The 25191-nt window shown below is 37.5% G+C and overlaps 1 protein-coding gene across 1 annotated transcript in view; it reads right to left on the bottom strand.

Annotated features, from left to right (window-relative positions):
- ST6GALNAC3 (ST6 N-acetylgalactosaminide alpha-2,6-sialyltransferase 3) overlaps positions 1 to 25191 on the bottom strand; it is a 172782-nt gene that overhangs the window by 130177 nt on the left and 17414 nt on the right. Inside the window, exon 3 of the mRNA XM_083359921.1 lies at positions 4061 to 4470. Within this exon, the coding sequence (XP_083216047.1) occupies positions 4061 to 4470 (410 nt within the window). The remainder of the gene's footprint in view (positions 1 to 4060; positions 4471 to 25191) is intronic.

The following is a 25191-nucleotide window of genomic DNA, read 5'->3' as shown; positions in this document are numbered from 1 at the left end:
ATATAAAATAAAGTAAAACATAAAATAGAATAATAAAATAAAGCAGAGTAATGCAAAATTTTCTGAGTTCAGAATAGGCCAAGCTCAGAATAGCTGTTTCAAGTGTTCCAAGAATCCTGCATTTCAAAGTTATGTTACAAATTTCAGATGAAAGGACTATTCCTAAGGCTATGTAGCAACATGTATTTGCTGTGATACAGAGATCTGCACTCAGAACCTGGATTATAGAGCATATATGCAACTAGATTACAGCATACGGTTGGAAGTGTTAACACGTCCACAGTGCATCAAATTATTTATTTATTTATTTATTTATTAATTTAATTTATATACCACCCTTCTCTCAAGAGACTAGGAAGGGAAATTAGGAAGTTGTGTCAAGTTATTGGTGTGAATACTATCTGAGATCAGGTGACAAATCACATTTTGTAATATGTAACGTGTAAATAGCTGAATAGAATAGAGACCCGCTAGTCAAGGTGTTAAGCATGAGATGATACACTATTTGTTTGGGGGACCATATAGTCAAGCAGTAAAGTGTAGGATAAAGAATTATAGCAAGACGAATTTCAGGTTGGCTGTGGTGAAGCTAACTGATAGCGGCATTGTTTAGTGATATTTTTAGCATCATTTCTATGAAAATGGCTTGTTTGTAAATAGTTGCAAGCTGAACTTCCATTTAAACCACTCCCCCTTTCTACACTATTATCTGATAAGGCTACAGTACGTGGTGCATTGATCTCTTTGGTTCTAACCTTCATTAATTTTAGAGATCCCTGAAGATGGAACAACTTTGGTGCCAGCTAATTAAATGCTCTCTAGAGTTTCTCTCCATGCATTTTACTAGGCTGAAATGAACTCTTTTTCTTTCAATGCAATCTACAAAGATTTTTTCCCCTAGCTATTACTAATTAAATGATGCTATAAGAATTTCTATTACATTTTTAAACATCAGGGAAACAAAACTGCACATCAAAATTCAGGTAAACACTCCAAAAAGGGGGAAAATCTTTTTTTCACATTTTGTTAGTAGCTGGCATCCCTTCACATATAGCTTAAATTGTCCTTTCATCTCAACCTGTGTATTTAATACTGCCCTGAATAACGCTAACGAAATACTGGAAGAAGCTGTCAGCTTTTGAGCACCTCAAGACTGTACAAACTAAAAACACTTTAGTATGAAAGTCTACCTGCCACAGTATATTTTTATGCACAACAATAATTCAGGAAAGGAGAATATACAGTGACTTAAAGTACCCTTACTAATTAAAAGTATCCAAAAACAACAAACTTGCCTTCACATTCATATTGAGCTGGAAACGAGACGATCACAATTTTAGCAGCCTGTTTATGAAATCTATTTTTTACTTTGTTAAGATAAAAATGAGAGCTATTTGGGAACATGGTGAGTTACGGTAATTAATGGTAAAGGATCTTTGTGTGTGTGTGTGTGTGTGTGTGTGTGAGAGAGAGAGAGAGAGAGAGAGAGAGAGAGAGAGAGAGAAGCAATGGAGAAAATAATCTTGAGTTGCATACATGGAGGGAATCTTTCCAAACTATGATCCATTGCTGAAAGATCACCTTATCCCACCAAAACAACCAGTTAAAATATAATCTGAATAAATTAATAATTATTGTTAGGCTTCCCATTTATCGTATCTCAACATCAATGAATGAAAAATAATAGAGAAATACATAGTGGCATAGAATGTAGTGAGAAGTATGTGGCAGTGTAACAACTTTGATGATATTTTGCCGTCAATCCTAAAAAATTCTTATTATTGGATTCTTAAAAATGCTAGTTTGGGCTTTTCTGTAAGCATATATGAATATAATTAGTAAATTCTTAATTTTGTTACAGTTTACATTACAAAAGTGACTATAGTACATGTCTCTTAACTATCTCTGAGAAACATACAATATAGATAGTGTAATGACAGAAGCATTTCATTTTGCAGGATCATATCACTCTGCAGAACCATCAAATATCTGATAATGGCTCAACAAGCTAGAATTTTGTTACTTTGCTAGACTGTGGTCACACATTAGCCATATACAGCATCTCCACAGTTAATATTTTAAGAATAAGCCTCCCAAAATTTCCATTTCCAACACAAGCTGTGCATTTGTGTGTCCTATGAGCAGCATTTGGCTTCCTTCTAATTTTGCTGCAAAGTCAGAGCATTGTTTAATACCACCCTAAAGGAAGAAAAGTTATTTATCTGAGAAAGCAAAAAATATCCGGCGTTACTAACAAAACAAGAACTAAGGGAGAAAAATCAAGAGTGAACAAATGTTTAATGGTTTGGCAAGACATGTGTGGTCATTTTCTTCACACACGGAGCTCGGTTACTATTTGGCAGTTCAGCAAATGGCTCACAAACAGAATAAATTTCTGTCTGACTCTGCTGTCTCTGTGAGGCCAAGACTGAAACAGCAATATATGGAACATGGCAGAAGAGTCAACATGGCCCACAAAACATGACTGCCTTGTACTTTGATCTAAAACTCATACATTGGAGTCCTACTCTACTCTAAACTCCACTAGGCATTTTTGGCAAATTGTTATATCCAGCTCTTTTATATAGAAATGAGGAATGGTGGCACAGTGGTTGGAATGCAGTATTGCAGGCTAATTCTGTTGACTGCCAATAGTTCGATTCTCACCGACTCAAGGTTGACTTCCATCCATGGCCATGGACTACAAAACTCACAATTTAAATCATAACATTTCTTCAAGTCTTTGTAGACCCCTGATGATGACATTGCCCCCCCCCCGGGGTCCACAGATCACAGGTTGAGAAACACTGGATTAGAGTTTATGATATAAGAAAATACCAATTACAACTCCCTCCTTTTGCTTATTAGGGCTACATTTTAACATTTTTCTTGCCTTAACATTCATGCAACATACAAATCCATACTGTAAAAAAAACCCTAACATTTTTTTCAATCAATGAATGTATGAATTTATTGTCAGTTCTATTTCAAAATCCTGTCTTTCCTGAGCTACATTTCCTTTCTCTTCTCCTGCTATTGCCCTCTATTAACTTTCACACAATCAACTTAGGGTGTAGCGAACTTTTACGCTCTGTATAGTGCTGTGTAAGCTAGTGATACTTTACAAAAAAAGCTTTATTAAGCACATATTGTCCTTTCAAATTTAGCTCCTTTGGGAGCATCTAAAGACATATAACATTTATTCAAAAAGTTGTAGAAAAAGCTTCAAAATCCCTTTTCCCCCCCTCACCTTTCTCTTCATGACCAGAAAAAAAACCCAATCTCTACCTAAGCCATTTTAATTTCATTATTTTTTGTTTAAATCACACGTGGGTTGTATTACTTCAATTTTTGAATCTTATATAGTTTGTTCCGCAATATTGGCCTAAGTCATAAAGCACTTTCTGTTCTCTCTTTGTAACTGACCACAACAGTGCTTCCTTAAATGCCCCAACTAATTGTTCAATCTATTTTCTGCTCTTCAAATTTTACAAGGCTGCTTTAATACAAACATCTGGAGCTCAATATAACATAAGAACAGTCTACAGTATCTTCCTTGGGATACATTATCACCCCATGCTTATAAAAACACCCAAAGGCTTGAAAATTCATAAAAATCTCTAACAACCAGTACACTAATAATGTATTTTTCTTGTGTTTCTTTCTGTATATGGCCAACTACAGTACCTGTATATCATTTGATAGTACCAACCTAAACACTTGAGTATGAAGCTATCCTGTCTACAAATTTTAAAGCATGGAAATTGGCACCTTAAACAAATGGAGTGAAGTAAACATACAGTATTAAAATCCTTTGCATAAACATGTATGTTTGAGGATCTTAGCCAAAAAGAAAGAAAATGACGATTAGAAGATAATGGATAAGTCTTTTTTCTAGTCAAGTGCAAAAACACCAGCCAAAAAAGTGTATCTTTTTAAAACACTAATTTGAGAGATTGATTTATTGGTGACATGTACAGATTTAAAAAAACAACAACAACCCAGTACTTTCTTGTTAAATTGGTGAAATAATTATTTTGGTCTGCAATGCAGGACTTACCGATCCTTCCCAGTTTCCTTTTTAAAGATCTCATCACAGTAGCTCATGCGTTTTTCAGTGGTCACATAGATTTTGGCCCCAGGATAACTGTCCACAGTCTTCTTCAGCATATTATATACAATGCCACTTCCATCTTTTCTCATATTTCGGAAAGGTCCCCAGATGACATAAATTGTACTATTGGTTTCCTTGAAAAAATAGTCTGCATTCTTAAGCAAAAGAGGGACGCTGGTATGGGAGACAACTCTTACTGTTGTCCTTTTCCCAACATCTTCTTCATAGCCCTTGGTGGGAGCATTATTCATTCTCCATATACAGGAAGCCTGGTCAATTTCAGATCCTACTTTCTGTTCTGTCATCTGACCTGAGTTTGAAATAATGGCACAGAGATCACACTCCAGCTGCAAAGGCTGTTTAGAAAGGAAGGGGAAAAAATAGTCAGTCAATTTTGCCTGAGACTTGGAAGCAATTGGGGAGTGGGGGATCTAAAGATCTGGAATCAGGTTATATGGATCATATGCATGAATAAGTACCCACCAAAGATCTCTATTGACCACTAACAACAGTTATATCAATGAGTATCAGGGACCAAACTTTTTACAAGATACCCACGACTTTCTAGAAGAAGGGCTTACATATAATCTCTTATTTAGCTTATGAATAAGTATAATGCAAAAGTCAGCAATGGGTTTAATTTAGAGGGTACCAAGTAAACTCTGACATAAAATTCTTTTTTTCAGCATCTTTTTATCCTCAGTCAGAATCTGCTGCTTAAGGTAAGCAGCTCACTTGTCTAATTGCAGCCCTGCTTGTAATGCAAAAAGGATAGCTGAAGAAAACTGCAGCGTGCACAAAAGTAGATTTAGAAAGAGCAAAACAGGAAGAAGCAACAACAGCATATTAGAGATAAAAGTCTGCCGAAGGGAATTTTGATGAAAGAAATTGTGACATGAAAGAGGCAAAATTATAGGAGATGAGCAAATGAAAAGGAAAGGCCAACAGAAAGAATTGTGGAACTATTAAGACAGGGCATAAAAGAAGCTTTCTATTATTATTATTATTATTATTATTATTAATAATAATAATAATAATAATAATAATAATAATAATAATAATAATAATAATAATAAATAATTAGTAGTAATAGTAGTAGTTGGAAGGGACCTTGGAGATCACCTAGTCCTAGTCCAACCCCCTGCTCAGGCAGGAAACCCTATACCATTTCAGGCAAATGGCTGTCTAGTCTCTTCTTAAAAACTTCCAGTGTTGGAGCATTCACAGCTTCTGGAGGCAGGTTGTTCCACTGGTTAGTTGTTCTAACTGTCAGGAAGTTTCTCCTTAGTTCTAGGTTGCTTCTCTCCTTGACTAGTTTCCATCTGTTGCTTCTTGTTCTGCCGTCAGGTGCTTTGGAGAATAGCTTGACTCCCTCTTCTTTGTGGCAGCCCCTGAGATAGTGGAACACTGCTATCATGTCACCCCTCACCCTTCTCTTCGTTAAACTACACATACCCAATTCCAGCAACCGTTCCCTATATGTTTTAGCCTCCAGTCCCCCAATCATCTTTGTTGCTTCTTTCTGAAGCATATTGGTGGTGCATTTAAAAGAGAAAAGCGAAGGTCAGCAGGTTGGAAGTTCAATGCATATAAGTAAGGTATTCTGAGACGATAAGCAACGTGGCCTGTGCACATCAATATATCACCAATCCAAATGTCATTTCACTTTGGATCAATTTGGATCACTGATTCAACTGGAATTTCTGAACTATACTGGATTTCCGAATCAGATAATTTAAGGAAGTCAAACTGATTTGGAAAGCAAATTAAATTTAGAAAAGGACCTTTCTGCCAATAGATAACCAGCCGCAGAGTCATTGGCTTAGTTTGGAAACAAGTGATTTGATGATTTTTATCCAAAAAGTAAATTTGATTCAGAGGCAATCAAATAATTTTTTAACCTAAACCATCCAAATCTCAATTATTTGCACATTACTTCAATCCTGTGCAAGCTTTCTCAAAAGAAATAGTCCAGATATGGTATAATACAATTATTAGAAAACTAATCTTATTCCATATGGTATTCAAATAAATGTATAGAACATAGAATAACAGAGTTGGAAGGGACCTTGGAGGTCTTCTAGTACAGCAGGAGAACCTATACCATTCTGGACAAATGGTTGTCCAATCTCTTCTTGAAAACCTCCAATGTCGGAGCACCCATAGCTTCTGGAGGCAAACTATCCCATTAATTAATTGCTTTCACTGCCAGGCAATTTCTCCTTAATTCTAGATTGGATCTCTTTAATAATCTTTGGAGAATAGGTTAACCACTGCTTCTCTCTGGCAACCACTTAAATGTTGGAAGACTGATATCATTTATCCCTTGTTAGACTAACTAGACATACCTAGTTCCCACAACCATTCCTCATATGGTTTAACTTCCGGAGCACCTATCATCCTTTTTCTTTTCTGCACTACATACGTCTAATTGAAAGAGGGCAGTTAAGAAAATAAAATAAGTTCAAAATGTTGAAGGGAGATAAAAGTGAGTGTAAATAAAATAAAACTCATTTGTTGACATAGCTATTTAATAATAGGGTGGAAATGCCACCAGCAAAATTTCACTCTCTTTTTATGTCATCACTGAACACTGCCTAAAATGTTTATTGCATTCTCTGGGATTTTAAGTCAGTCAGATAATTATTGCTTGTTTCAAAATCTCTTTTTCTATTCCAAAATGGACTGTAAAGAAGAGCAAATACATTCATTTATCTGCAGTCAATACTGCTTTGACACTAAAAATATGATATATATTAATTCACATTTTTTCTAATGTATTTTTGACAAAATATTTATTAGAGGCACAAATGAACCAAATATGTATATCCTTGATAAGAAATGGGAAGTACTGAAAGTTCAAATGATCAAGATAGATTCTATCAATCTTCTATGGTCTGTGTTATCTCTCTCTCTCTCTCTCTCTCTCTCTCTCTCTCTCTATATATATATATATATATATATATATATATATATATATATATATATATATATATATATATATATATATATATATATATATATATAAATGGCAGCTTCATATGTCCAAAACTCATACCACTTTATAGAATTAGTGAAAAATCTACAGATAGACCAAAAAGACTTGCTAGTCAGCTTCGATGTGGTATCACTATTCACCCAGGTGCCAGTCCAAGAAGCTCTATCAACAATAAGAAGCAAATACCAACCACCAAACCATATTATAGAACTAGCAGAACACTGCTTATCAAACACATACTTCATACACAGAGGCCAGAGATACAAACAAATAGAAGGCGCACCAATGGGATCCCCTCTATCACCAGTTATCGCCAACCTTTTCATGGAAGAATTTGAAACTAACGCTCTGGAAAAGACTACAAACAAACCAAAATTGTGGCTCAGATATGTGGATGACACCTTCGTGATCTGGCCCCACGGAAGAAAGGAGCTAGAAAACTTCCTAACACACCTGAACAGCCTACATCCCAAAATAAAATTCACCATGGAGATTGAAACAAACAACCAGTTACCTTTCCTGGATGTACTTATATACAAAAAACAAAACGGCACCCTAGGACACACAGTCTACCGAAAGAAAACACACACCAACCGTTACCTCAATGCGCAATCACATCATCACCCAGCACAAATAAATTCAGTAGCCAAAACACTAATAACAAGAACCAGATGCCTTGCAGATGAAACACATATACAAACAGAACTACACACCCTGACAGACATATTGACAGCAAACAAGTTCCAAAAAAACAAAATCACCAATATGATTCAGCAGGGGACTCCGAAACAGAAAAACATCCAAGAAGAAGAACAGAACAACGGACGAGCCATCTTGCCCTACATAAAAGGAACAACCGACAAAATCAGTAAAGTACTACGCAAACATAACATCAAAACCGCATTTAACACTGACAGAAAGATATCAACCATCCTGAGAAATCCCAAAGACAAAATAGAACTGGAAAACCAGGGCATATACCAAATCCCATGCGCCTCCTGTCCAGCAACATACATCGGACAGACTAACAGAAGAATAGAGGTACATGTAGAAGAACATAAGAACTCAGTACAGAAGAAAGATCACACATCTTCACTAGTACAACACATAAACACTACGGGACACAACATCAATTTTGAAGGTACAAAAACAATCACCAAAATAGAACATCTCAATAGCAGAATAATCAGAGAAGCCATTGAAATAGAAAAACACCCAGACAGTATGAACAAGCGAGACGACACCTCCCGCCTACATGCCATTTGGAAACCAGCATTGATAGAGAAACAAATTTCAGCAAACAAGGATTTAAAAAACCAACAAACAACCCCAAATGCCACCAGCCCCAGCAAGACTCATCCACACCCAGAACAAAAACTCTCCCACACAGAAGACAGAACAAGTCAAGCAAAAGTGCCATCACCCAAGCAGAAGAACGCACACACGAACCTGACTGACCCATACCAGAGATACATAGCAGGTATGAGATGCCGGTATCCACAGCCACTCGGCCTTGGAGGGGTTCAGCCTGAGCCTGTTCCTTCCCATCCTTCCCATCCAGACCCACACCGCCTCCAGGCACCAGGACATCACGTCAAGGGCATCGCTGGGTTGGGTTGGAGTGGAGATAAACAACTGGGTATCATCAGCATATTGGTGATACCTCACCCCAAAGCCACGGATGATCTCACCCAGCGGCTTCATATAGATGTTAAAAAGCTTGTATTTGAGCGGGAAACCAGCTTTCAGTTTGATTGTTCGCCGCCTAGTGGCGGCACATATAAATAGCTGTCAGTCCATCTGTTCAGTTCAGTTCTGTTATTCTGCAAATAAATGTGTTGCATTAAATCAGTCTGGTTAATGTCTCCAAGAACCCACTACACAATACACAGCACATCTATTTTTCTTACATTCATTACATTTGTTAATTTATTATCTCTACCATTTATTCTTACATGACTCTAGGAAGTAGTCAAGGAAGATGGCCTTCACTAAGATATGCAGGAAGTGTTAACTAAGCAAGAAGGGCTGAAACATTAAATTTAGTAAATTGAGGTGACATTCAGTAGTGGCTCAGAGAGACTACTCCCATTTCACTGGGGTATTAGATGGAAGGGAGGAATAACATAATCAAATTTGTAGACCTATTGTAGTCAGTCTTAGTAATAGAGTTTTAGCTTTCATGTGGCTGATTCCCTGATCAGATCTTCTTAGTATTAGAGTACTAATTCCATATGCCACGTTGCCACCTTTAATGGACTGTGTGAATGACCTTATATATATCATTAGTATGCAGCTTCAGTGCATATTAATATATGTAGTGCTAATACACACTTTGTATCAGTGTTTGTTAATACAAGTTCATGGGATGCAGGCAAACTCTTTGCAAGTCTTTAGATTATAGATCCTCCTTGCATCAAATAGTGTGAGCATGCTTGGAGTGTAACTGAATTTCAATTATGGATGCCCAAAATATGCAAAAATTCTCTTTACAATGCTGCATATGGCAGAAATGCTATTAAATCTGGTAACCTACTGTCTGTCTTACTAAAGACTATTACACAAAAGTTTTAACTGACCATAGAATGGATAGATAGCAGAAATCTATGGACTCATCTAGGGATGTCAGATCTCCTATAAAACATCATTAAATGAACTTATTCTGCTTTATTGTAAGGCTATCTTAATACAATCTTGCAAGTCGGGAAGTATAAACCTACCATACCCACTTTTAACTGCTTGACCCATTAGGGTCGGTGCTTCCTAAGTTTTTTTCTCTGACCATTAAGCCACTGGGGGCTCTTGTCTGATTGTTTCCTAGGCAGCATCTTTTCCCTTCATTCCCCAAGGTCATTCACACAGTCCATTAAAGGTGGCAACGTGGCATATGGAATTAGTACTCTAATACTAAGAAGATCTGATCAGGGAATCAGCCACATGAAAGCTAAAACTCTATTACTAAGACTGACTACAATAGGTCTACAAATTTGATTATGTTATTCCTCCCTTCCATCTAATACCCCAGTGAAATGGGAGTAGTCTCTCTGAGCCACTACTGAATGTCACCTCAATTTACTAAATTTAATGTTTCAGCCCTTCTTGCTTAGTTAACACTTCCTGCATATCTTAGTGAAGGCCATCTTCCTTGACTACTTCCTAGAGTCATGTAAGAATAAATGGTAGAGATAATAAATTAACAAATGTAATGAATGTAAGAAAAATAGATGTGCTGTGTATTGTGTAGTGGGTTCTTGGAGACATTAACCAGACTGATTTAATGCAACACATTTATTTGCAGAATAACAGAACTGAACTGAACAGACGGACTGACAGCTATTTATATGTGCCGCCACTAGGCGGCGAACAATCAAACTGAAAGCTGGTTTCCCGCTCAAATACAAGCTTTTTAACATCTATATGAAGCCGCTGGGTGAGATCATCCGTGGCTTTGGGGTGAGGTATCACCAATATGCTGATGATACCCAGTTGTTTATCTCCACTCCAACCCAACCCAGTGATGCCCTTGACGTGATGTCCTGGTGCCTGGAGGTGGTGTGGGTCTGGATGGGAAGGAACAGGCTCAGGCTGAACCCCTCCAAGGCCGAGTGGCTGTGGATACCGGCATCTCATATTGTCCAACATGTTCCACCTCTTTTGATGGGGGGGAGCTATTGCCCTCCTCAGAAAGGGCTTGCAACTTGGGTGTCCTCCTGGATTCACGGCTTAATTTGGAGGATCATCTAACTGCTGTGACCAGAAGGGCCTTTGCACAGGTTCGCCTGGTGCACCAGTTGTGCCCCTTTTTGGACCAAGATGCCCTATGCATGGTCATCCATGCCCTTGTCACTTCTCGCCTGGATTACTGCAATGCTCTCTACATGGGGCTGCCCTTGAAGTGCACCCAGAGGCTTCAACTGGTGCAAAATGTGGCCACGCAGGTGCTTATGGGAGTATCTTGATACTCCCATGTTACACCACTCCTGCGCAAGCTGCATTGGCTTCCAGTTGCCCTCCGGGTGCGATTCAAGGTGCTGGTAATTACCTCCCATCGCCCGGTTTGCTCCCAGAGTTGGCCTCCTCAGGGTGCTGTCGGCCAGGCAATGCCAGCTGGCGACCCCCAGGGGGAGAGCCTTCTCTGTGGGCGCGCTGACCCTCTGGAATGAACTGCCTCCGGAGCTGCGGACGGCCCCTGACCTTCGATCCTTCTGCCGCGACCTGAAGACACGGTTGTTCCAACAAGCGGGCCTGGACTGATCATGGTTTTTTAAATTTGGTTTTTATCGGCTTAAATTGTCCTTTATTTCTTTATCTATTGTTTAATTCGTTTTTAATCTTTGTATTCTATGTTTTTTAATTTTTTATTGCTGTGAGCCGCCCTGAGTCCTTAGGGAGAAGGGCGGCATATAAATTTAATAAATAATAATAATAATAAGCTTCAGTTTCCTTCCAAAACAGTTGGAGACACATTTAAATCGAACACATTATCTGTTAATATCAGTACATAACAATGTGTACCTGTGAAACTAGAGAAAGTAGAAAGATGTAATAATTGATATATGAATAAAAGTAGCCTTGAGGAATGGAGCTGAGAGTAGATGTAAAATAGGGAAAGCATAGGTTTAATGATGAGTGAAAGTGTAAAACTATGTGCAAGGGTTAGTATTTAAGTATAAATGGGTTGTTGTAGATATGTATGGAAGCATAAATCCATAAACTGAAGAAAGTCACATGTTTTGCTCCAGTGAATTATGGTAATGGAAGAACCAGATTAGAGTTTTGATCCAATATTCCACAATTTTCTGAATGAAACTAGTTCAGGCGAAAACATTTTGCTAGGCAATATGGATAAATGGTTGGGCATGAGACCCCAGAGGGCAGGAAAAAAAGATTGGATCATTTGTAGAGATCACAATGAATAAGAGTGTTGATTTGCTTATTCTTGTCTGGAATATATTTTCCAATTTAAGCATAAGTTTCATTGCACATATTCATGGTAATGAAACAAATATAAATTTAAAACTTGAGGCGACGGATGAAAGATATAGGATATAAGATGATCAGAGATTTTTAAATGTGGCTCAGATTGTTTCTTAACGTCCAAAAGGAATTTTGGGAAAAAATAAAGTTGAAAGACAATGAAAGAAGTAAAAGAAATGAGAGTGAAAATGAGATGATTTCAGGAAAAATGTATATAAATAGTATAGGAAAAAGTAGTAGAAAAACATTAATCACCCAATTGCATGAATGGAAAATGGATGTAATGAAACAATACATGCAAGATGCCTAGGACAGAAGAAATTGTATTTATATATCTCCAGGGCTTTTTTTCTCATAGAACGCTCAGAACGGAGTTCCGGCACCTTTTTTGGATGGAACCTTGTAGAGTAGGCAAGGCAGGTTGTATGATATGTGTGAGTTCCGGCACCTTTTTCTTTTACAAAAAAGCACTATCTCTGTTCCTATCAGAGTACTATAGAAATATGTGAGAAATATGAAAAAGAATGATTGGTGGAATTTGAAAGAAGCTACAGATGAAGAAAACTGCATATAAGAGAATAATCACTACAACAGATGAGAAACAGAGATTGCATGGTTGTATAAGGAAAAAAAAGATTGTTGCAAAGAATGCAGCCAAAGAGAGCAGTGATTGGCTAATATTAAAATAGGCAGAGAAAATACCAAGCAATTTTCATGGAAATAAAAAAAAACCTCTGTTGGAGGTGGGCAAAAATTGCTAAACCAGATGCTTCCAGCATGGTGAATGGACTTAAAAATAAAAGTGATGAATTGATTTGCAATGAAGCTGAAGAGAGAGAATGCTGGAAGGAGTATTTTAGACTTTGTACAGGAGTGATATTAATATGTCAATGAGTGAAACTGAAATGAAGGCAATAAATATTAAGGTCCAGGAAACCACTGATGAAAAGGAAGTAATAAATGCTGGGAGCATATGGTAGAGTGACAGGTATTGATGGTATAACTGGACAACTGTTAAAATATGACGTAATTTGCTTCCATAGACGTTCAGTGTTAGTAGGAAATAGAATAAGGAAACGTAATGGATCTATGGATAAATATATGAGAAATGTTTCTGGTGGCATGTTGGCTGGGAAGATGTGAATGTGCATTTACATTTCTGTGAAAACAATGTTGTGTTCTTGGCAGAGAATGAGAATGCATTACACAATGGGCAATATAGATCTGAAAAATAATGTATCAAAGAACAAGATAGTTGTGTTTGACAGGAAAACATTGGAACATTTGCAGATCATACAATGATATAATGCGGATTATGCAGATAAAGTAAATACATTTACATTCCTAGTAAAATGTTTAGTAAATTATGGAAAATGAATGGAGAAATTTTAAGATTTGCAAATGCTAATAGAATGGTTTGGATAAGATTCAGAGTTTTAAAATAAGCGACATTCCAATTTCCTAGCGCATTCATTACTAGAGAATTTAGCAGTGAATTCAACTGCTTGAACTTGTAGATTGCTTAACTGAAGGGCTATTGGGTTTTACCAGATAAGACTGAAACATACATTTGCTCTTCAATTGCCATGTTTAAAATACTCCCTGCCCATCCCCACCCCACTTTCTGGGAGTTTTCTTAGATATGCCAGTATAAACTAGATTTATTTACATATATTACTTTTCTTTTTATCTTGTCTTGAGGGGGAAAGGTTGCACACTGTCTTCTCACTCCCTTCAGTGCTGTGTGTGACACTGCTTATCCCAAAATGGAATAATTACGATCATTTTTTTAAAAAAATAAATAAGTAGTATTGAGATTGTTCTTAAGATAGTACTTTTAATTGCATCACTGATCATTTTTCCAAATCAGTTTATTTCAAATTGTTCCACAAATTCTAACAGAAAATGGGAAACAAGAAAATTATTTCCAAGTGTTACCTGGACCAATGAAAAAAAGCCAATCTCCATCATAGAAGAGTAAACAATTGTTTTTCTTCCTGTGCAAAACTCATAAAGCACAGGATGGAATCTCATTCATGTGTAAAATACGATCAGCGTATTGAGATCACTGCAGTGAATGTCCCCATAGGGTAGGCCATTATGCACTAGTTTGCTTGATTTGTTCTTAAGAAACAAGCTTAGGTAGCTGACTGAAATACATGCAGATTCTCATCAGGACACTCATCTTTATGGCCCTCTGTTCAAGCCAAAGTTACTTGCTGTTCCTTCTTTTCCACCATATTAGCTAAGCTTGTCAGAGCTAAATATTCTTCTAATTCTCCAGGGAAAATGCTGACTGATCAAGATTTATCACTTGTTTAAAATGATTTGGAGTGTCTTCTTTCTAATCACGTTACAGATAATCCTTGACTTACAATCATTCATTTAGTGACCATTTGAAGTTGCACTGAAAACAAGCGACTTATGATCATTTTTCACACTTCTGACTGTTACAGCATCCCCATGGACATATGATCAAAATTTGGACATTTGACAACTGGTTCCTATTTATGATGGTTACAGTGTCCCAGGATCATGTGATCACCTTTTGTGACCTTCTGACAAGCAAAGTCAATGGGAAAGCCAGATTCACTTAACAACCAATTCACTAACTTAATGACTGCAGTGATTCACTTAACAACTGTAGCCAAAAGGGCCATGAAATGGGGAAAAACTCACTTAACAACTGTCTTGCTTAGCAACAGAAATTTCAAGCTCAGTTGTGGTTGTAACTTAAGGATTACCTGCATTTGCCTACAGAACTACGTAGCTTAGCATACCTTAAATCTAATCAATTCAGTATAGTATACATATCAAAGAAACCTATCCCATATAAAACCAAACTTGTGACAAATGCAGAGGACTGTATTTTAATCAGCAAGGAACAATGCAGTATTTGACCTTTCCTTTTTCCAAGAAAGCCTTTGGTCAATAGAAAGCATAATTAAATGGTGAATTAGGGCTCAAAAACAATGTGGTTACTGTAGGAAAGAAATAGTTATGTAATAAAAGGTCACTTATTAAGCAGTCCCAATGATTAAATCTTTGCATTTGCACTGAAGTAGTTCAGAAACAAAGGTTATCCCCATTAAATAATGAATAGAACCAAGCCGGAAAAGGTCAAACTAACTGGTCCTTCCTAATAGTTACTATGTATTTACTTCACTTGTGGCTAAAGAATTGTTTTTAGCATGATTCCCAGTATATTACAGGAAAAAAAATATTTTGATCTCAAAGTTCCTGGATAGCAGATTCTCCTTCCAACAATTCGTTCTGCATAACAAACATACGGTAATCTCATGAAGAAATTATAATGGATACCCAGGAAAGCCAAAATTCATCAATTCACCTACTATCTTATTGATGGAGCGTGCTTTTCATTTGTAATTCAAAAACAGTGAAGTAATCCTTTGTTTGAAGAAGCAACTTTTAACAAGTCATACCACATATTAATTGAGTCCTCTAAGTTGAGCTTCTCTTGTAATTAGCCAATTTGTCTGAATTCTAATAAAGTAGGTATCAAGGCTCTAGAGATACATATTTTATTTTAGTGCTATTGATTCTTCACCCCTTCTAGAATACCAACAGAGGTTTTTTTCTTTCTGGAGAATACAAGATGTTTAATGATACCAGCTGGGAATAGCATTTGCCTTGATTTTTCTTGATGCTCTTTTGAGGTGTCTTGGCTGAAAGGTACAAAAGAGTCATTAAGTGGCTGACATTACTTTCATTGTCTTCCTGTGCTTTCTAAGGAAACAAAATATGTATATTAATTTTCATGTGTTTCAGGAATAATTAACCAAGCTGCTTTGATCCAGAAATTATGGCTTTCTACAGCTAAACCTTTACAGCGGAGAAAACCAGATGGGCCAATTTAATGCAGCTCTCAGAAGCACTATATAAAAATCCCATTGTATAAGCACCACGACACATATACTTATACACAAAAAGCTCAATCTGGTTATTTTTATGAGAGTTTTAATCCCCTGATTCACATACATTTTCAACATACAGCAAGCAGGCTTCATGCTGTGGGAAGAATCCCCATCTTCATAAAATTTGATGTTCATTTGGAAGTTATTTAAAAATAAGAAAACCATCCGCATGGTTTTAGTTTTCAAAACAAGTTCAGGATTATAGTCTTTTGCAAGGCAGTGGTCACAAAGCAAATTATTATAAAGTGCAATAGCGTAGACTCCTAATAAGATGCGTATCAATAAAACAATGTGCAGTTGATATCTGGTCAATAAGACTACTCAAAATAGCAAATCAAATCATTCATGTAAAATAAGAAAATGCGTTTTCCCAATTAAAACAACATCACACAGGAAATGTGCATTCCACTGAAATTACTCCTTGGCTCTCTTTTTCTATTCTAACAGCACATCAGTGGATCATATAAAATGGGTCAGAATACAGGTAATCCTCGACTTGCAACACTTTATTTAGTGACTGTTCAAAGTTACAACGGCACTGGAAAAAGTGACTTATGACTGTTTTTCACACGGCTGTTGAAGCATCTCCATGGTGATGTGGTCAAAATTCAGATGCTCGGCAACTGACTCATATTTATGACGGTTGCAGTGTCCCAGGCTCATATGATTCCTTTTTGTGACCTTCTGACAAGCAAAGTCAATGGGGAAGCCAGGTTCACTTAACAACCTTGTTACTAACTTAAAAACTGCAATGAATCACTTAAGACCTCTGGCATGAAAGGTCATGAAACGGGGCAAAACTCACTTAACGAATGTCTCATTTAACAACAGAAATGTTGGGCTCAGTTGTGGTCCTAAGATGAGCACTACCTGTAGTGCTAAGTTAAATATGTTATATCATATATATCTTTGTGTTTAATGTTAATCAGCAAATAGCTGCCCAGAAGAGAAATAAAGATCACAGCAGATACAGGAAACACATTTAAACCTTTTTTTTACACTCTGCAATCCTATTTTAAAAAAATCAATTCTATGGAGCTATTTGCACCACGAGGAAATTCACCGCTCTTATTTCCTCCCAATACAAACAGAAATTTGGGGTGAATTCTTTTCATCTGGGCCACGGAAGGACAAAGGTTAAAACTTCCTTTCTCCATATGCTGCAATCCCAGCAATTTTATTGTGGAGTTGATCTGAAGACGGCAGGGTGCCAAGGTGGGAAGAGTGATGTTTGTTTTGTACTGGGTGGGATTGTTATGTATTTCTATGTTTTTATTTTATTTTTTCTGAACCTCCCAGTTTATTGTATATATAATATGGACAGCCATTAAGTCGTATTTATAAATAAATAAATGTTTGCCGTTTTTGCAACATTCGCATTTGTTCAGAGGAAGGATCCATTTATTGATATATCTACTAGGACTTTTGATGTTTTGTGTGCAATTAAGACAGATCATGGAAGGCTGGTCATACTAGATGAATCCACAAATCTCAATTACCTTACTTTTCTATCTTCGTTACCTCAGTAAATTAGGAAACACTATGACAATTGCATTGTTTCAATCCTCTAGATCAGGGGTCCTCAACCTTGGCAACTTTAAGACTTGTGGACTTCAACTCCCAGAATTCCTCAGCCAGCAAAGTCCACAAGACTTAAAGTTGTCAAGGTTGAAGACCCCTGATCTAGATAGTCCTACATGCCCCTATCCCATGACACCATGACAACACCCAAGGGTGACTTCTTCCCAAGGTGCACCAATATAACATCACTTTGGACAGTGAATTTTATTTTTGTAGACTCTCCTTCTGTAGCTGTCAGGATGAGCATGCCATTGAGAGCCAATCTGTTCCTTTCTTGACTGTTAGAAAAATCACTTTAAAGAATGCTACTCATTTCATTAGAGCCCTTGGCTAAACAGTGGAAAACAGCAAAGAGACTCTCCAATTCATTTGGAAAGTACACACACACGTACAGAGAAGGGGAAAGAGAGCACACTGGGATAATACTGCACAGTATTAGTTCAAGAACTGGGAGCCATTCCAAATGAATGCTGCCTGTCGAAGCCAAGAGGCCATTTGTCTTAAAAACCACCATGCTGTTCACCTGCCCCTCATTAGTATTGCACAACTGTTTGCTTGTAGCCAACAATAACATGGCATTTGAACGAGAAGCCGTTCCACCAAATTGCACTAAGTGGGCAACACAAAAAAAATAATCAGCCTTCCACATGGGACAGAAATCATCCAATCTCCCTCTCGACCTTCAGCTTTTTTAGTCATTTTCTTTAATTTGCTTGCAAGAATATTGCTCTAAAATACTTAGTGCCTCTTAGCTGCTGCATGCTGGGTCCAGTGAACTATTAGCAGTTCAGTGTGGAGGGCCTTTGAAGATTGCCATATTACAAGAACATTGCCTTACAGTTTTCCATATGATTATTAGTGAGACCTTTTAATATGCTTGAGAAATCGGGCAGAGAGAAAGATTTCTTTCCGTGCCAGGCACGTTATGTTGATGAACAGCACAAAACACCAGGAGGTAGAATGTCAGTTGCAGCTGAAGGGTACATGGTGAGAAAGAACATAATGTTAGTACATGGGCTGAATTGTGAATGATTCTCAACAGGAGAGACCAAAATAGTTTCTCACTTCTAGCATCTCACAGGGTAGCACAATATGTTTCCAACATGCACCATGTAAACCTTTCTTAGACACTATGTTACACAATGAAAACCCTACGCTAGGCTGAATTCTTCTCGCCTTCAAGGAACAAGAGACAGATGGTTATAAACAACACAGAGAATAAATATGATCTTCTTACATGTAGGAAAACATCAAAAATTTAAATTTCCCAATCACTATAATCCTTTTTTGCATTTCCCACTTGAATTTCATGCAGTACAAACTAGCGAGAGCAACGTCAACATTTGGGATGTCCAACCTACTGCTCTCTCTCCAGTTTGAAACTAAGATTGCACTGCTAATTGGTGCTGATGTCTTAGTAACTGCTGTTTAAAAGGGAGATATCAGTGTTGACTGATACAACTGAAATTAAATCTCTCTCCCAAGAGAATAGAATTTTATATAAAAAAAGGTAACAGCCTAAAGGGAAGTTGGAACATAGAATGCCTATCTGATTAGAGTCAACAACATCATGTGGACTAGTAACACTATGAGATATGAATAATAAGGCACAAAGTTTTTGGAGATTCTCAGTCATCCTGGTCACGATTGTCCCAAAGGTGTTTTTTCACAAGGCAACTGAATTTTCTTTTCTTTTCTTCCCCCCCCCCCCCCCCGGTTGCCTCATGAAAAAGCACCTTTGGGACAATAAGGCAGAAAATAAATTTCTGGATTGGACAAAACCCTCTATTAGTCCAGGATGCAGATAGTCCTCAACTTGTTGGGGGCAATTAAGCTGACTTTGTAATAATGCCGCTTGGGGGGGTGTATGAAAGCCCTAATAAGCAGGCATATACATAGAATGAAGGCTACTGCTAAGCTTGTAAGCCGCCCTGAGTCTTCGGAGAAGGGCGGGATATAAATGGAATTAAAATAAAAATAAATAAAATAAACTTACAATGGTGCTGGAAAAAAGCGACTTATGACTGGTCCTCACACTTAAATTCACACAGTGTCCCTATAGCCACATAATAAAAATTTAGGCACTTAGCAACTGGCATGTATTTATGACGATTGCAGTATCCTGGGGTTATGTAATCACCATTTACAACTTTCCCAGCTGGCTTCTGAAAAAACAAAGTCAATGGGTGATTTGCTTAACAACTATGTGATTCACTTTACAACAATGATGTGATGATTTGCTTAATGACTGCAGCAAAATTGGTCATAAAACTCACCTAAAAACAACTTCACTTAGTGAAAGAAGTTCTGATCTCAAGTGTAATTGTAAGTTGAGGACTACCTACCGGTATATTGTTTCTCATACTTATGCTTGCCTCGGAGGGGTGGGGGGGAGGGATACCAAGTAAGAAATCCAGGATTTGTGACTGTGAAGAAGAAAAACTTGAGACAGAGTGATTGGGACTGGCAGAAAATAATGGATGGGAAGGTGAAATGTTGAATGAGGTTGGATTATGACATAGAACCAGGAAGGGAAGAATTGTATGAGGATCTTGAAGCAAAGAGAAAAATTTGGGATGGTTGGAATAAAATAAAATAAAATAAATATTACCAGAATTGTTTTACATGAGGATGTAAAACAATTCCATCACACATTTTCCCCTAAAAATAACAAGATCATCCAAAATGTAATCTATCTATCTTGAACTATTGTTTGGCTTTGCAGTCTCACACAAAGCTGGGAATACCAAATGTATTCAAAACATGCATTAAATCATTTTAAAAAAATAAAAATTTGCCTCAAAGTAGTTTATATTTAAAAAGTTGCTTATAAAAACCCATATGTTAGGAAGCAGATATAAAATATGTATATTTTGGGAAAAAAGTGGACAGCTGTAGATTCATGTGGGTGTGTTTCTTATGGTTTACATGTTAATACGTTCTTTTGGAAGTTAACGTTTTAGCAGAGAGCAGACTTGATTCTCCCTCTTTATATGCATTCAGTTAATACACTTACACAGTCTTAACATTTCAAAGAATGTCATGAGCAAAATTAGGCCATTAAAAGAAAGGAGTTATTTTTTCCCCTCTGTACTCTTCTCGTGCTTCATAAAGTAAAATTCTAATTGTTTGACTTCTGAAGAGAATCAAAAGCAGTAACTTCAGATAACATAAAACTGAATAGAAGAGACAGTCTTCCTCATGGGATAAACCATATGTTATGGCCTGAAGCAAACACAGCACAGAAAAAAGAGCACCTTTGCTTGTGCAAAAAGTATGTGGCCATTTAGCTTCTTTTATGATTAAAGGATAAGAAATGTAACTTACTAAATGTACTGGGTGAGCTGTGGCGCCTGCCATCTGGACAGGTTGGAGATGCACATGATGGAAAGGCATGTTTTTATTTCCTGAAGTGCCAAAACGTGTAACAAAATATATAGCTCACAATAAAGGCTGTCATCGAAATGAAGGTGAAGCCTTGATCCAGTATTTATCACATCATTCATGCTTTTCAGATGTTATTATTCTCTGGGCTACCAAAACAACCAGCTATTTCAATGATTGAGCCCAGTGTTACAAACACACCCTTCATACTCACACGCAGAAAGTTGTTCCCTTCAGAAAAACGTGGCATCTTGCTTCTTAAGTGTATCTCCACTAAGATGCAAAACTGACACCAACTTCTGTTGAGCTCTAGAGAGTGCTACATAGGATTGACTCTGTTGCCATATTGAAGCTGAACAAGCAATAAGGAAAAATTTTCGGACAGTGAGAACAATCATCTAATGGAACAAACTGCCTTCAGAAGTTGTGGGAGCTTCATCACTGGAAGCTTTCAAGAGACTGGATTGGCATCTGTCAAAAATGGTGTAGAGTCTCCTGCATGGGTGGGGTGTTCGATTAGATGACCTGCAAGGTCCCTTCCAACTCTGTTATTCTGTTCTATACATCCTTGTTGCAATGACCTCCCGGCCCTATTCTGACAGTCAGTATGCCACAAATAAATAAACAGTCAGTATGAATACCATCACATACATACAATGCTTCGATGCTGGAAAGCATTCTTCAAAGAGACTGTCCACCATTCATATCAAGTAAAACCCAGAGCTGTGGGCAGTTTGCGACACATACCTACTCAATGAAATAACTGGCACTTGGCAAAGAGATTTAGAAGCATTATTATAATTTAAGCATTTGCGGATAGCGCCAGCAAAAAAGTAATTTCCGAACATCTCATTAAATAAACACCTGGGCAGGAAAGCCTCCAATCCAAATTAAATTGGTTAATTAGATCTTGAATATTAAGATCTATCAAACATTTATATGGAGAATGGAATACATAAGTGCAAATGCTACCACCATGATCCCTGCAGGAAATTGGCACAGGTAGCAGAATAACTGATAACAAAAACTATCTACTATATCCATTAGCTTTTGTGAGGCAAGACCTGGATTACAAATTTCAAGTTAGCCATGCTGGGTGGTAATCATATTGGCTTGTTTCTGTGCTGGTGTTAATAATTTGCAAAGTCTTTTTTTAAAAGCTGTTTATGCTACTCTTTAGAAGACCATGGGAGTGGGAACTGCCCTTGCTTCAGGGGTGTGACACACAAAGAACGCTTGCTGTCATATCCCCTCGCACTGTACTCATAATAGGAAGAAACCTTTAGCGGGTGTTGTTTAGTTGCCCAGATTTATTTTTTTTAGGTAGAATCTATCTGGGAAAGTTAATTCTTGCAAATTCTAGCTTCAGTCTACATGAAGCTTTATAGGCAGCAACCTGTATCTTGAATTGTACTCAGAAACACACTGCTAATCAGTGCAGTTTTCACAGCAGTAATACAATATGGCAGGATCAAAGCAGCCTAGTGTGCACATGGGCCATTGCTTTTTGAAGCAGCTAAAGCTTCAGAGTGGTCTTCACGGGCAGCACCATGTAAAATGAACAACAGCAATCCAATGGTGGGATACCAAGGGCATTCATGACTGTTCTCAGTCCATCCTATGCCAGAGAATGCTGGAACCACATGCACAAGCCAGAGTTGTGCAAAACTCTTCCTGGTCACAATATCTACTTGTCTTACATAGCAGGAGCTATGAAACCAGAAGGGTCCTGTGTTACAGTCTACTCGGTCTGGGGAAATGCTCCTGTCAAAGTCAATATTATTCTTGAATCAGTCAGCTTGTGAATTAATGGCCACTGGCTTTTAGTTGGATTGAATCTGAACATGTTTCTCCTCATTCAGGCCCTGATAGCCTCCAGGCATCAGATCATGATTTCTACTCCATTCTCCCATCCCTTAGCTGAAGTCCAATATACCTGGAGGGAATCATACTTTAATAGTAACAACTTGGAAGGCATCAATTTAGAGAACAGTTTTTTTCCCCCAGCGGAAACAAATCACTTCAATATCTCCATACCAATACCTATTTCTGGCAATTATTTGTGATCTGTGATCCGAGCGAGCAATATTAGATTAAGAAATAAATCCTTGCATAATTAAATTGCACAGGTAGTCATTGTATCTTAAAAAATGGAAATACAGGCAGGCCTGTAAGGTCATAAGTGCCACTGTAACTTTGAAGTCGCTAAACGAATGGTTGTAAGTCAAGGATTACCTGTATACACTCAGAGGAGTTCGGGCAAGCAAGTTCAAACTTTCTAATTAATTTCAACTTCATTGAAGCCATAATTTCTTATTCAATATGTCATCACTAGAAAGCCAAACAATGTATCATTTTTAATTTGCAGGCAAACTCCCAATGACCTAATTTTTTGAAATGAAATTATTTTCAAAAGTAACAATAAGTATCATTGCAAAATAAATTTGCAAAAAAAGAACAAGCAGCAGCAGCAAATCTAAATAAAATGCCAAGTTCCTGTATTTATAATGACTAACCACTTTGTCTATTAAGCCAGGGGTCTTCAAACTTGGCAACTTTAAGATTGTGGACTTCAACTCCCAGAATTCCTCAACCAGCCAGGGCTGGCTAAGGAATTCTGGGAGTTGCAGTCCACAAGAGTTAATTTTGCCAAGTTTGAAGACCCCTGTATTAAATGCATGCATCCCTCCTACCAGATATTCTTCTACTTTATTCAGAGTCAAACTGGGATTATTTGTAGAACTACACAATGCTTGTGAAAATTTTAAAACTCATAGCAACCTGCTGTAGGATTTAGCTGCAGGATTAATTCTTGGAGTGGATGACTGAAGCTGTTTTATAATATCCATCTGTAAAGCTTTACTGTTACTACAAAACAAACAAGAAACTGATCCATTTCTCTCTTAGGTTTGAAGGTATTAACAGGCAGACAATATGAATACAGAATGACGGATCCCCGAAGAAGCTATCTTATTTTATTTATTTATTTATTTTAGTTGTTAGAGTTGCATCTTGCCTTTCCACCAGGAGCTCAAGAATGCTTACAGTACATGGGTGCCTCCCTTCATTTTATCCTCAAAACAGCAATCCTGTGAGGTAGAGCAGGGATCTCCAATCCCTGGTCCATGGACCAGTACTGGGCCTTGGCATGCCAGCAACCGGTCTGCACAAACAAGCAAAGCCCCATCTGCGGGATACAGGCAGCACACAAAACCATGCACCCTCTGGTTCATGGAAAAACCTCTCTCCACGGAACTGGTCCCTGATGCCCAAAAGGTTGGGGACTTCTGAGGTAGAAAACATTTTTAAATGTGTCTTGTGAACACAGCCTGCATTCCAGTTTGTAGAGTTGGACTGACGGTCTAAATTCCCATCAGTGAGAGTGAGATCCCATAAGTTGTATCAGAATCAGATTACCCTAAATCAGGGGTAGGCAACCTTGGCTCTTTTATGACTCCTGGACTTGAACTACCTGAATTGTCTCAGGAATTCTGGGAGTTGAAGTCCACGAGTCATAAAAGAGCTAAGGTTGCCTACCCCTGCCCTAAACCTTCTCTTTGGTAGAGAAGGCGAGGGAGAGGCAGGGAGAAGAGGGAGAGAGATCCTTAGAGAGTTAAAGAGGACTTCTTCCATCATCTCCAACATGATTATATGTTGTAAATCTTCTAAAAGCAGGACAAGTCCAGGAAACTGAGGCATAGAACCATTTGCTTCAGGAATTTTTCTGCTTTTGTAGAAATAAGTAAACATGTGCAGAGCCAGGAATTTGCAGTGGGTTTTTTTTTTTTACTGTGGTACCAAGTCTCTTTTTATCCTCCTGTATAAAATTGATTGCTGAATTTCATCTATTCCCTTCTTTTTTTACTTCTGGAAAATTATAACTCGACAGGAAGGATGATTCTTATCTTGTACTGTGCCACCCTAGTTACAAAACTGTCTGTAACTGCAGAACTGTCTCATAGTTTAGTTATTTACTGAAATATTGATTTATGTCATTTAAGGTAGTTCATATTTAAAACAATAACATTCTTCTTAAGTCACAAGTATTTATTTAAAACCTCTCTTCCTTGCTGACAAAACTTATACAGCAAATTTCATATTAAGAAACAAGTTCTCTGTTCTCAAATTTAGCCTTTGGAAATACCTGACACTAAAGTAAAAGAAATTGAGAGGAAAAGCTGAAAACTTACATTCCTACTGTT

This window comes from Vipera ursinii (genome assembly GCF_947247035.1).
Source record: "Vipera ursinii genome assembly, chromosome: 3".
In the NCBI taxonomy this organism is placed as follows: Eukaryota; Metazoa; Chordata; class Lepidosauria; order Squamata; family Viperidae; genus Vipera; species Vipera ursinii.
Note: the sequence above shows the minus strand (reverse complement) of the source record. Positions and strands in the feature narration are given on the sequence as shown.